This window comes from Triticum aestivum, chromosome 2A, assembly GCF_018294505.1.
Source record: "Triticum aestivum cultivar Chinese Spring chromosome 2A, IWGSC CS RefSeq v2.1, whole genome shotgun sequence".
Taxonomy (NCBI): Eukaryota; Viridiplantae; Streptophyta; class Magnoliopsida; order Poales; family Poaceae; genus Triticum; species Triticum aestivum.
Genome location: NC_057797.1, coordinates 584,547,928 through 584,560,288, shown reverse-complemented (window position 1 = coordinate 584,560,288; position 12,361 = coordinate 584,547,928). Strand labels below are relative to the sequence as shown.

At 44.2% G+C, this 12,361-nt stretch overlaps 2 protein-coding genes across 2 annotated transcripts; one reads left to right on the top strand and one right to left on the bottom strand.

The window, feature by feature from the left end:
- The first annotated feature begins 333 nt into the window (after positions 1–333).
- LOC123189563 (uncharacterized) lies at positions 334–6,785 on the top strand. The gene is made up of 6 exons (XM_044602006.1): positions 334–595; positions 679–746; positions 1,313–1,556; positions 1,998–5,645; positions 6,019–6,079; positions 6,367–6,785. Exons 1-6 carry the CDS (start codon positions 445–447, stop codon positions 6,497–6,499), a joined length of 4,305 nt encoding a protein of 1,434 aa, XP_044457941.1. The 5' UTR covers positions 334–444; the 3' UTR covers positions 6,500–6,785.
- Positions 6,786–6,900: 115 nt separating this feature from the next.
- On the bottom strand, positions 6,901–11,565 carry LOC123189564 (uncharacterized membrane protein At3g27390). The gene is made up of 11 exons (XM_044602007.1): positions 11,048–11,565; positions 10,582–10,903; positions 9,632–9,740; positions 9,345–9,537; positions 9,111–9,247; positions 8,617–8,905; positions 8,407–8,513; positions 8,169–8,322; positions 7,766–7,964; positions 7,435–7,675; positions 6,901–7,350 (listed from the first exon to the last, which is right to left on the bottom strand). Exons 2-11 carry the CDS (start codon positions 10,679–10,681, stop codon positions 7,101–7,103), a joined length of 1,779 nt encoding a protein of 592 aa, XP_044457942.1. The 5' UTR covers positions 10,682–10,903; positions 11,048–11,565; the 3' UTR covers positions 6,901–7,100.
- Positions 11,566–12,361: the final 796 nt, after the last annotated feature.

The following is a 12,361-nucleotide window of genomic DNA, read 5'->3' as shown; positions in this document are numbered from 1 at the left end:
AGATCTGTTTGGTTCCTCCTGTGTCGCCATGGCGAACGCGATCGCTAAAACCCTAGCCCTGGACGGGCGAGGCTTCGAAGCTCGAGACCCACCGCACAATCCCAAGCAGGCTTCCCAGGGATCAGATCCAGGGAGAGGTGCGGGAATCGGGTGGGGATGACCGGCGGCAAAGGTAGGAGTAGACTCTCGACGGCGGCGCCGCCAGAGGACAACGAAACCCTAGGGAGGGGAGGATTTGTTTAAGCCTCTTTATTATTATTCTTAAAGAAAAGAAATTTTCCGCCTCTTTATTTTGGCCATGCGCGCCCTTCCTAAAAAATCTCCAGTAATTTCGAAATGGTTGGCCTATAACCTAAAGCGCACCCTCAAAATACGCCACTTCTCGTCTCTCTCTGCCAAACCCCTCTCCTCCCCTCTCTTGCTGGCGGCGGCCGCACCCCAGCAATGGCCGGCCCGCGGTCGTCGCCGTCACCGCCGCCGCCGCAGGCGCGCTCCGCCGACGGAGGCGCCCACCTGTCCCTGTTCCTCGACACCGACCTCGGCACGAACCTCGCCCTGAACGTCGCCGCGGACTCCACCATCCGCCGCCTCAAGTGTACGCCTCTCGTCGCCCCCTCTCCCCCTTTCAAACCCAGACCGAGAGAACCTTATCTGATTCGCTTGTTTGTCTCCCCGCAGCGCAAGTGGCCGTGGAGCACGCCGCCGCCTTCCCCGACCTCGGCCCCGTCGCCGTCAAGTCCTTTCAGGTTCTAGTTTACGGCTTCGATCCTTTTCATGTTTTTACATGATTTTTTTTTCTGGATGTAGGGTAGTAAGCTCCTCATGGTCGCTTATATTTCGTGTATTTTGACATGTACTTTGTCTCGTGCATGGACGGTTCGGTGTAGGTTTTCCAGTGTTTTGTTAGGTGATCAGATGCTTTAGTCTGGGTACGTTTTACTTGATTGGCGTCTGATCAGCTGGGAGCATAGTGCCTCCAAACCCCCAAACCTCAATAAACCCTGCCTCCGAATCAGTGTGTATGGTTCGTCAAACGCCTAATGGAGATTGAGCTAACTAACAATTCTGGTTTCTTTGATAAAAAATGCAATAGATGGCTATCAAAATTGACGAAGTTCATTGAATATATACATGAATTGTGATTTTTGAAAGATGTATATCTTGATTCTGATAGTCAGGGCAACTCATTTCTCCCTTCGTTGTCCTGGACTGAATGGCATGTTCTTCCGAAACTCCATACAGTTAGCATGTGCAATCTGGAGACCCTTCAAAGGGTAGCGCAAGTTTCTAAATGTGTTGGTATATCCGACAGGTGCTACGCAAGGGTGCAATGTACCACCTCTCTGATTCGATGGCATTGAGGAGTGCATTTTCCAAAGTCAAAGCTGGGTGCTTTCTGCATGTCAAGATGGTAGCAGTTGCGACGGACTCACACTACTGCAGAGACGAGGATAGAGGGAGATCAAGTAGAGGTTGTCTTGGAGTTGATATGGACAAATGTCTTATGGAGTTGCCTGCAACAATATCAGGCGGTGTAAATCCTCAAATGCTGGAAGGTATTGAGTTAGCATCCACTGTGGCATTTGAATTGTATTAATTGTTGAGTCAAGTTAGCATTGCTACTGTGTTGTAGTTTGCTTATTGTTGGTTAATGTCTTATTCTGGATATGAGGTTAGCTATTCAGTTGAATTGATCATTCAAGTTTTTGTGTTTCTGAAGCGAACCTTTGTGTCAAATCTCCTGTGTATGGTCAATCTACAGCTCCTTCTCACTCAGTGGAGGCTGTGGATTTCTTTGACATGCTCGAGTCAATATGTTCTTTCTCATGCATATGATTAACCTCTTTTCAGTATGCATGTAAGTTGTTAAAATTTATGCTGTCCGTAGTTGTATCATCTGTTGAGGGATGAGGTTGAACCTGCTAATATTGTTGATTTCCCTTCATATAGTTTATGCTGAGTTATTTTAAAATGTAATAGTTCATGTGCTTTTGTAGGTAGTGAGGAGGCTGCAGCATTGCTTAATGTTCATGCACATGATGCAGTGCCAAATGATGTGCAGCTGTCATCCTCGTCACATCCCAATACGGAAACAAAGAAGGATGCAGCAGTAAGCCTGGCTACTGATGTACAAACAAATTCTGTGGCAAATGTCAGTAGATTTTCAAATCAAAGCAATGCGGCCCTGGTTGGAGAGGAGTTACTTGCAAGAAAGGAAAACCTTCTGCATAGTGTCAAAGACCATGATCTTGGTGTTGTTTCTGGCGACAAGCAAGTGGGGACAAGGGAGGGAACGGTGGGAGAGCTTCATGCACTGGATGATCCCTCTCAGGAAAAGGAGCGAAAAAGGGCTAGAAGGACTGATTCTGTTAACACGTCAGCTGTAGATCGTGTTAGAGAAACTAATGATTACAAAACCAGGGATGTGAATAGCTTGGATAAGCCTTTGTTGGAAACAAACACTAATTCTCTTGGGGTAATTCCAAGCAATTCTTTTCAGCAAGAATCACATGGAAATGCACAAGAGGATTCAATCCAGCCTGAAAATCCAATCATTGCTGGAAAGAATAAGAAAAGGAAAAAACATCAGTCAGTCGCTCCCAAAGATGCCCAGGAAATAACAAAACCATCAGCTGGAACAGTGGAGGTACCAAAAGCGTTAGATGGAGGCCTGCTTCATGAAAACCAAGGGCAACAAGGTGATGGTGTAGATAATGTTGAAATGACTAGCAGAGACAAAGCAATGGCCAGACTATTTGACATGCATCTTCCATCATCACAACTCAATAGTGGAAACCAGTTGGGTACTGATGCTCAGGCAACTACTGATCTAGTTGCTGACAAAAGTAACATCGGTATTGTACATGAAGGATATGGAAATCCGGCAGTTGGAGAGACCAGTAATTCCACTTGCAAAGTTGTAGCTGGTGAAGAAACAATTGCAGAAGGAATCAATGATGAATATCATGATGAAAGAGCAGTTGAGGTAAGCAACATGGAGAAAGGAAGTAAAAGCGAGAATGTCTTGGATATGGCAGATACAGCCGGTAATATTTCTCATGAGAAGAATTGCCAGGAATCAAATAAGGTTAGTTCTGTTGGCCTATCTTCCATGGATACTGCTGAAGCAAAAGACCAGTCTGGGTATAGCGAGAAAGCAGCCAAATCAGATATAGTGTCTACTCAGGGGGACATCTTAAATGACCCTTATAAGTGGCACATCACAAGTAATGTGCAGCGAGGGGATTGTAATGTCATAGAAAATTCAGATGGTGATGGAAAGCTGAAGAAGAAGAAAAGGCGCCACTCGGAGTCTTCAAAGGATGGTCCTACTACTCAAGGTGTGACAAAACCATCTGGATCCATTGCAAATGCTCAGGTGGAGACTGTAAATGAACCAAGCAAGGTGAATCAAGGGGATTCTACCGTAACAGAAAATCCAACTGGTGATGGGAAGCGTAAAAAGAAGAGGAAACTCCGCTTGGAGTCTTCAAAGGATGATCCTTTGACAAAATCATCTGGACCCACTACAGGTGGAAGCTCGACACAACATACAAGTGACGATCCCCTAAATGCAGAGCAAACAACACAAGGCACTATAGGAGAAGCAACGGGTAGTGATTGCAGGAAGCTTGATGGAACCGCGGATGTAGCAGCAACCAATGTGATTAATGAGGTATTGGCAGATTTAGGATGCACAGACAACTTAAGTGGAGATCCAGTAAAGGAACATACTGAAGGTGTTGTTAGTGCAGCCTTACCTCTGAAATATCCAGCAGATAATCAGTCTGATGATCTTAATGATGTTTTGACTGAGAATACAGCAGTGCCAGCTGATGGCAGAACCAAATCCAGTAAGCGTCAGAGAAAGAAGACTTCATTGAAGCATGTTTCTACTGATAGCAGTAAAGATATTCAGTCTTTGGGTGTGCAAGTCAGACAGGTTCCCACAGAGGACTTGGAAGGAGGAAATGACACCAAAGAGGAATTGCTTCTGGAAGGTTCTTCAATTGACGCTCCTGCAAGTACTGGTCAAGTATTACGGCAGAAAAGCAAAAAGTCTTTGAAGACTCAGATTCCTACAATACAGGAAATAAATCATCCTACACATGGACAAGATAATCAGTTCATAAAGGATGACCAGGAAAAATATGTAACTGATGGTGGAACTCATAATGACAAAAATATAGTAGGAGCTCCAACAGAATCATCAGTAGTTCATAAAGATGGCACAACTATCACGCATGATAAGCCTAATGCTCGAAAGGGAAGGAAGAAATCTTCCAAGACTGAACTTCAGAGTCAGGATACTGCTTTGGAACAAGGTTCTGTTGCAGATTTGATGAACTCCAGGGCTCAGGAGGGAGCAGCTATTCCTAAAGGTTCTGCTGGTGCTGTTGAACCAAATGATTCCGCAGCGATTCGTTCTGAAAGTGGCAAAATTAAATTCTTGGACCATTTTAGCCCCAGTGTGATGAATGGCCCATCTGTTTCTGCAGAAAACAATGATGAAACTACTATAAGGGAAGTTAAGGGCAAAAAGAAAAGCAAAAGAAAACCAGATATGCAGTCTCAACGTGCTGGTATTATCGAACCAAATGATCTGCCAGAATCCCATCTTCATACAGATAAAACTAGTGTAGCTGATCATTTTGATACTGGCAATGTGGGTGTGCCATCTGTTTCAGCAGAAAACACAAACAGAGAAGATGGTAATGTGGAAAAGGCGAAGGAGAAAAAGAAGAGTAAAAGAAAGCAGGATTTGGTCAAACCCGAGTCTGAAAACCCCATTGGTAATAATGAAGACACTGATAATTGTTCACAAAATTTGCTGCATTCTGTTGTGCAGAAGGGAGGAATAGAACAGAGCAATGCAAAAGAGAACAGTGATAAAATCACCAAGAATAATAGTATGCCGCAACAGGAGACAGAAGCAGAAAACATTAACAGAGAAGATGGTAATGTGAGGAAAACCAAGGAGAAAAAGAAGAGCAAAAGAAAACAGGATTTGGTCAAACCCGAGTCTCAAAATCCTGATGGTCGTAATCAAGATACTGATACTTCTGCACCGCAGAAAGGAAGAATGGATCAGGGCAATACAAAAGAGAAGAGGGATAAAGTTATTCAGAATAATAGTATGCTGCAACAGGAAAAAGAAGATGCCACACGTGATAGCACTCTTGAAAAGAAGCCCTGCCAAAGCAAGGTTGGTGCTGACAATCAGACTGATTTGCCCATTGAGAAGCACCATGCTTGCATGGGCAAAGAACAAATGAACTCTACTTCTCAGACAAAGCATCATGGTAAGAACAGAAAACATGACGGGTCTATTGATGGGAGGGCAAATGCAAATCCTAAGGTTGTAAGCAATGTTGTTCAGAGCAGTCCCATGAGCCCACAAGCATCAAATGAAAGCACTTATGGCACACCAGCTGTTAACCGATTTAGAGTAGCAGTTCGGAAAGTTCCAAGAAAAAAATTTGAACAGCTCAATGACAAATCCAAGAAGGATACTAGTAAGAGAGGCGCTGGCGCAATTTTCAGTGACACCATAAGTGAAGACTCTGATGAACTATTGAACACCATGGGTGAAAAGGCTGGCAAGGAAAACTCATCAGATGATTCATCCACATCTGCTGACTCAGGTAGGAACATGTAACATGGAATAGGTACTAGCTGGCCAACTTTATGCTGGATTGTATTTGCACTTGTTATGCATTTATTTACTTACTGAATATAACTGCTTATCTTTTATGTGTTCCTCTGCCATGGTGGAACTCATTCCAAAATTCTTGCTTTGCTTTGATAAATTCCCCTTTTCAGTATTCAGTGTATCTCCAGAATGGCACACAATAGACTGGTACTTATTTTAGTATTCTGTTCATAGACATCCATAATCCACGGTTTGTCCTGTGTTTGTTACTCAGTGTTGCTTGCTCACAAACTGTTTTCTGACTTTGCATCTGATGATACACTGGTCTGCCTGTGGAAGTTGGCTAACTGATGTGCATTCAACAGGTATTTCATCCACGGCCTGGGAGGGAAGCGACGTACCTGATGATGAAGGCATTGCATCGTTGTAAGTTCTTGAATCTGTACATTAAAAAAAACTAGTTTGGATAGAACTGCTTGACTAGACGAACTAGTAGCACACTGCAAATGTGAACGAGCGAGCAGGGTGCACATTAATATACTGTGGTAGCTATGTTGTAGCCGTCTTGTATCCCCGCTGGGCATAGATGCATGCACGGTAACGTTTTGGATAGAACTGCTTGACTAGACGAACATAGTCTGATTTTCGCCTTTTACTGGTCTACAATGTTGAAGCTTGCTGAGACCTGAGTTGCTTTGATCCCATTTGTTCAGGTCACAGAGGAGTGACATCAACTCCATCCTCCGAGGCTCCAGTAGCTACAAGAAGGCGAGGCTGAAACCAACCGAGCTGCTGGAGGACACCGAGGTGCCTGATAGCCAGCCTCCAGACAGTCTTTGGGGCTGAATCAATGGACGGACCTGGTGCTTAAATGAACGCGAGTTTCACGCAATTCCCAGTTTTTTTTTTGTGCATTTGTGGATTTGGCTGCTGAACATGTCTGGATATCATGTTAAAGTGAAGTTCACATCTCCAGCTGTATTGAGTTTGTGGTCGTGACAGTCCTCAAAATTCGTCAATTTTGTCCTTTTTGCCGTGTCTATTTTGGTGTCCTGTTGTTGCCTGTGGATGAGTTGACGAAGTTTGTGGAACAAATTAGCCGGTAAGAAATTCGCAGTCCAGCTTTGTTTAATGCCAATTTCTCCTTATGATATTAGAGACAAGTTCAAATGCTAACATTTTTCTTTTGAGTAGTTTGGATTGTGTACCACATATGTCACGTGGTAGTTCAAATGCTAACATAGTAGTGAGATCTTGCAAGATTTCTCATAAATGTAGTCTGCAAAAACCAATAGCAGCAAATTACACAACAAAACTTGCAACAACTCAAGCTACACCTAAGAACGTTCATACTAGCTCATAGCTGTTTCTCTTTTACACATTTTTACAGAGCTGGTCTCTCACTAGCTTGTCAGCTACACAATACATCACCAAAGACTCAAAGCTATCATGGGGTGCGAGCCTTCCTTGTTACTTGTGCTTCTGGATCTTCATCCATGATGTTTGCAGTCTTCCCAATGGATTTCTGGCTAAGCATCCGGGCAATGCCGCCTCTCGACCTTAGCGCTTGGGATCCATTGGCAGGCGCGCTGCCACCCATCGTCCTCTCGAGCTCCGACAAGAGAGACTTCACAAGAACATCAAAACGACGCTTGGATGTAGGATATCTCGATATCGACTTAGTGATTCCTTGCAATCTTGACGACACAAAGCAGGAGCAGGCGGTTTAGCAAATATCAGTGATAGTGTTGAGCAGAATGAAAGAATGAGCAGGGCGGTACCTTCGAGCAAATGCGTCGATTTCTGCTTTATTCCGCTCATTCAGTGATGGCACATGAGGAAGAGTGCCCTTGAGGTTACTAGGCTCACCAACCATCAGGACTCGCATTTTGAGGTATTCTTCCTCTTCTTCTGTGAAATTCTCGGCTTTAATTTGTTCCTTGATGATCATAAGAGGGTCGAAGAACCAGTCAAAGAGAGTGCTTTTAGGCCTATTATCAGATGTAATCTCAGTGCCATCACCTGAATATGTTCCAAAGCAGGTCAGGCTAAGGTAATCATAACACCCCCTTCTGGTAGTGGTGTAACATGAAAGTTTTTATGTGAACTTACTCAAGATTAGGCCATTAGAGTTAGATTTTGCAGATCGAAGGAGTGCATTAAGGATTACATATGCCGGTAAACCAACGTTAAGAACCCCACTGCCAACTTTGCCTGACTTCGTTTCTTGGATGTCTTTCATTGTTATCACTCCTTCATTCACCAAAACCTCTCCCTGCCGCTTGCATTCAGCAAATAAGTGGTCCAGCATCTGCATAACAGCTACGATCGGTTATATGTCCTGATTCTGTAAGTTCAATTATCAAGGAATAGAAAGCAGCAGATAATGACATTTACAAAATTGAATAACCTATTACCAACATGTGCTATTCCTATTGGACCGTACAAAAAGTGAAGCTGGTCACAATACGCAGAAGCATTGTGATCTACTGACGTATTAGCAAGAAAAGATAACCTTGAATGGATTGAACTCATCCATGCTGTTCTTAAATGATGTAACACGGTTTAGAGGTTTCTTTCCTTCTTGGTTCTCCTTGTCGAATGAGCCTGGCTTAGATAGTTGACCACCATGTGAAGAATCTTCATTTTTCTGTTTCCGATATTTCAACCTAGAGAGTTCAAACGTCAGTACAAGAAACCTCAAGTTATTTATGATTTGATCCAAAGGCATGCAATATGGTTTACGGTTATACCTTGGAAAGCAAGATCCCGGTGCCATGTCAAGTACATCATTCGTGTACTCATCAAAGATGGACACAGATGAGACAGCATAAGAGAGTCCCATGACTACAGAGGATTCCTGAGAAATCAACACGAGCAAGGCTCCATGACTTCAACAAGAAAAAGGATATTGCCTAGCATTTGTCACTATATGATAATTTGCTAAGTACAAATTGCCATACCTGGTAAGCTACAACTGCACCAAACAGGCCTAAAGGAATACTAGAGAGGATGGATGCAAGAACAGCCCCCAGTACCGCAAATGGCCAGAGAAGAATAGCAAGACCTGCGAATGGCACACATGCTGTCTCCAGAAAAGGTCCTTCTCTCCCAATCAAATCCTGAATCAGTCGTTTCCACCCTTTGAAGAGCATCACAGGGCACTTGTAGATGGCAATTAGTGTGAACATTATTACATCCAGTATGAGTCCACAAGCAGCAGACAACAACGCCCCGGGAATATCAAGCAATCTGCGGATATATATTTGTACTCAATATTTATAATTCATAATTCTTCAAGGAAGAACAAAAAGAGATGTGCTGCCTAAATACAGAGCACTGCATCTAGGGCTCATTTCTCTCAGCTATGAAGTCAAGCATAAAAGGTGCTAATTTGCATATGTGATGAAGGTCATATAAGTTAAAAGCTAGTACTAGACACAAACAGGAAGCAAACCTTATCTCATATGGCTTTCCACAAGGAGGTGTCTGAAGACGAAGGTCATCCATAATTGAAAAATAGGAGTGGAAAAGCATGTCTTTCAAATCCCTGACCACTGTACAACTCCCAGTAATAGTGCTCCATGTTCCATCCTGCAGTTTTGAGATGGTAGACATGTAAAATATGTTCTAACAAAGCAGGAACGGCATAAATACAAGGAATGGCATGTTTCACGAAAAGAAGATTTACCACAAAGCAATGAACAAATGTATTTTCTTTGCCTTCTCCAACTGCATCGAATGTGGCCATTATCGGTGCTAGAAAGCCATATAATAATCCAGCCAAAATGCTTCCCGGGATGCCAACTATCAACCATAAGATCATGACCACAGTGGCAGCAACAAGAAGTAGAAGCTTTACTACAGGTCCAACCATTCTGGTTCTGCCTTCGACAAAAAGAGGACAAATAATATGAGTATTTAGACGCGTATTAATATGCTTGCTAAGGGTGAAACTGCAGAAGATACACACTTTACCTGATGATGCAGTAGTATGTCCAAATCAGATGCATAGGCCATAACCCAAGAATTAGTGCAGATATTCCGATTGCCATAATAAGGCATGCCCATGGGCATAGCAGAACACCTGTTAGACGGAATAATATGAAATGAGGGGATACGATACATAGTTTAAACATGTAGAAGAATCAAATAAAATGAACTAACAACACAAATAGAAGTATTTAAGGGCACAACACAGCTGCAATTTCAGCTTTTACATACATTGGTCCCCATGAAACTCTGTCATTCATTTGCAAATCCATGGCTTGCATCCACACATCAACAGACAACACGCGACATAATTCAACCGAAAGCATTCAAACGGCACAATAAATTCACAAGGTCACATATGTACCTAACAAACTTCATGGTTCTGTTTGTACAAAATCTCAAAAAAAAAATCCACGAAATCAATAAATATTAAATACTTCTATAGACGAGACAAGGAGAACATTTTCTGACAGGCTCCAATTGATGCTAGTTCTGAGCATACTTTTGTGTGTGAGAAACTACAAGATTTTTCAGGTTGAAGCCCATGTAGTCTTATGGGTGAAAGTGCGTAAGTGCATATCATCTGTCCACAAAGGGTTATTTGATAATTAAAACATAGACACTGTTATCCAATAATGAACAGAGTAAACTGAAATGATACCAGCCCATCAGTTAAAACCAACAACTACTTTTGGAAGCTAATAACTCAAGCCAGGTGAAAGCAATTTGGTCATATCATAACAAAAGCTGGAACAGCATAGTGAGTAATGCCTGTCAGGCATGTACACAAGCAGCAGAGAAATCAAGAGACTACCATACAAGGCAAGGAAATGCACAGCCAAATATGACCACTCCATTTTACTCACACATGAGTAGATGACAGATCAGACTTGCATACCAAAAGGAGCAAGAGAGTAGAGAGACCAGGATGTCACCTTTAATGAGCCCAAGGATGAAGAGGCCGCAGAAGTAGGGCAGGAACTTGATGAAGGTCCAGAGAGACGCCCAGAGCCTGCTACTGCTAGGCGGCTCCATTGGCAAGTTCTTCTTCGGCCTTGGTCGGACTAACCAAGGAGCAGGAGGCCAAGACTTACAGCTTTCCTCCAAAACCCCCCAAATTCGGAGCACCAAGGAGCTTCAGGGGAACCAAAATCCTCCTCGCCAGGAATCCTTGGTCACCCAAACTTGGCAAAACCTTGGGGACAGTTGGGAAGCAACGAGCGAAACCCCAGACACAAGCAAGGCTGGAATACCTTCCTGGGAGGAGGAGTAAGAGGAAATTGCACTGTTTTCAGCAACCGGCGACGAATTTCTCATTCAAACCCGAGAGCAACAACGACATCTCGGCAGAAAAGGAAGGGAGTAAAAAATAAATCAAGAACCAGGCGAGCCCCGACGGACCTGACTGAAGATTCGGACCACCCCAAGACGATGTAGGGAGGGACAACCTAGGAAGGACTAGAGGGCCAGCGCCAGCAAGACGACAGGGGCAGTGGGCCCTCCCTCCGGCGACAGACAAGCCCGTGCCGTCGGAAAGCCTGGTTGGAGTTGGAGGAGAGCCTTGCCGACGCAAAAGCGCAGGGCAGGGAGATAGATGGCTGGGGTCGGGGTGGTTACACCAGAAAATGAGCAGCGAAAGGAACCGCCACGGCGCCCATTGGTGGTGGGACTGGGCTGGCTCGGCTGGATTCAGAAACCGCCCCGGGGGGCGAAGGATCCGATGCTGGGCGGGCTCCGGGGAGGCGGGGAGGAGGGAGAAAGGAGGCACTGCGGTGCAGGCGCAGATTCTTGCTTCCTTTTGGGTGGGGCGCGGGTGCAGGAGGAAGAAGGGGTGGATGGAGATTGCGTCGTGGAAGTGGAAGCCTCGTGCTCTGTTTCTTGTTTAGTGGGAGCTTTTTCGGCTGCGGTTGCCGTGGAGGGGGAGGGGGACGGGGAAGGCAACGGCTCCGGACGCGCGGGGCGTGAGAGAGACCGACGGGAGGCGTTAACACCGACCGTTTACCTGGGTGACACGGTTCATCAGGTTCATCAGGTACTAATGACATGTGGACTCTTTGCCTCTTTCTGCCCGCGATGGCGACGTGTGGACTAGGGTCCTCTCGCGGGTCCCCACGCGCTGATGGTGTGAGCGTTTGACAGATCTAGGGGAATTACCGGTCACTTCAATGCTGTGATCGTAGTGATTTCGAGCATGTTTGGCTGGCTGCCGAGAACTGACTCGCCAACGTTTAACACGCCAACATTTGGTCACTTTCAAAAACTTGCCAAGAGGAAATCACTAGCCCCTCCAATCCAAATTATTTCGCGCAATTTTTGGGAGCTTGGTAAGATAAATTGGTAGTCACAAGTAAGTTTTTGGTACTACTAAACTAAGCAGGCTATTCATTTGAGTGACCCTCCTATTTCTTTTTTAAAAAAGTAAGTTTCTGCATTGCTTCGTTCTTCGTCCAACCTTAGTACATTCTCCATTTCCTTTTTTTGTTTTGACTTTTTTTTTCATCTTTGGTGGGAGATTTTCCGACCGACCTTTTCTGAAAACCACCTCAATTGCCTTCTCTTTTAACGACTTACCAAATGACATTTCATTTTCTTTGGTAAGCTATAATATGTTCTTATCAAATAAAATCTTCTTTTCCACAATCACGTTAATATAGGCAGACGTCCGATAATATTTATATCTTCGTTGCAAGCACGCGTAATTATCTGTTTTATGTT

Coding starts and splice junctions, on each gene's coding strand:
- LOC123189564 (XM_044602007.1), bottom strand. CDS start 10,681: ATGGAGCCGCCTAGCAGTAGCAGGCTCTGGGCGTCTCTCTGGACCTTC. Junction 9,538..9,631: donor ACATACTACTGCATCATCAG/GTAAAGTGTGTA, acceptor TGTCGAAGGCAG/AACCAGAATGGTTGGACCTG. Junction 9,248..9,344: donor CATTTGTTCATTGCTTTGTG/GTAAATCTTCTT, acceptor TCAAAACTGCAG/GATGGAACATGGAGCACTAT.
- LOC123189563 (XM_044602006.1), top strand. CDS start 445: ATGGCCGGCCCGCGGTCGTCGCCGTCACCGCCGCCGCCGCAGGCGCGC. Junction 596..678: donor CACCATCCGCCGCCTCAAGT/GTACGCCTCTCG, acceptor GTCTCCCCGCAG/CGCAAGTGGCCGTGGAGCAC. Junction 5,646..6,018: donor ATCCACATCTGCTGACTCAG/GTAGGAACATGT, acceptor TGCATTCAACAG/GTATTTCATCCACGGCCTGG.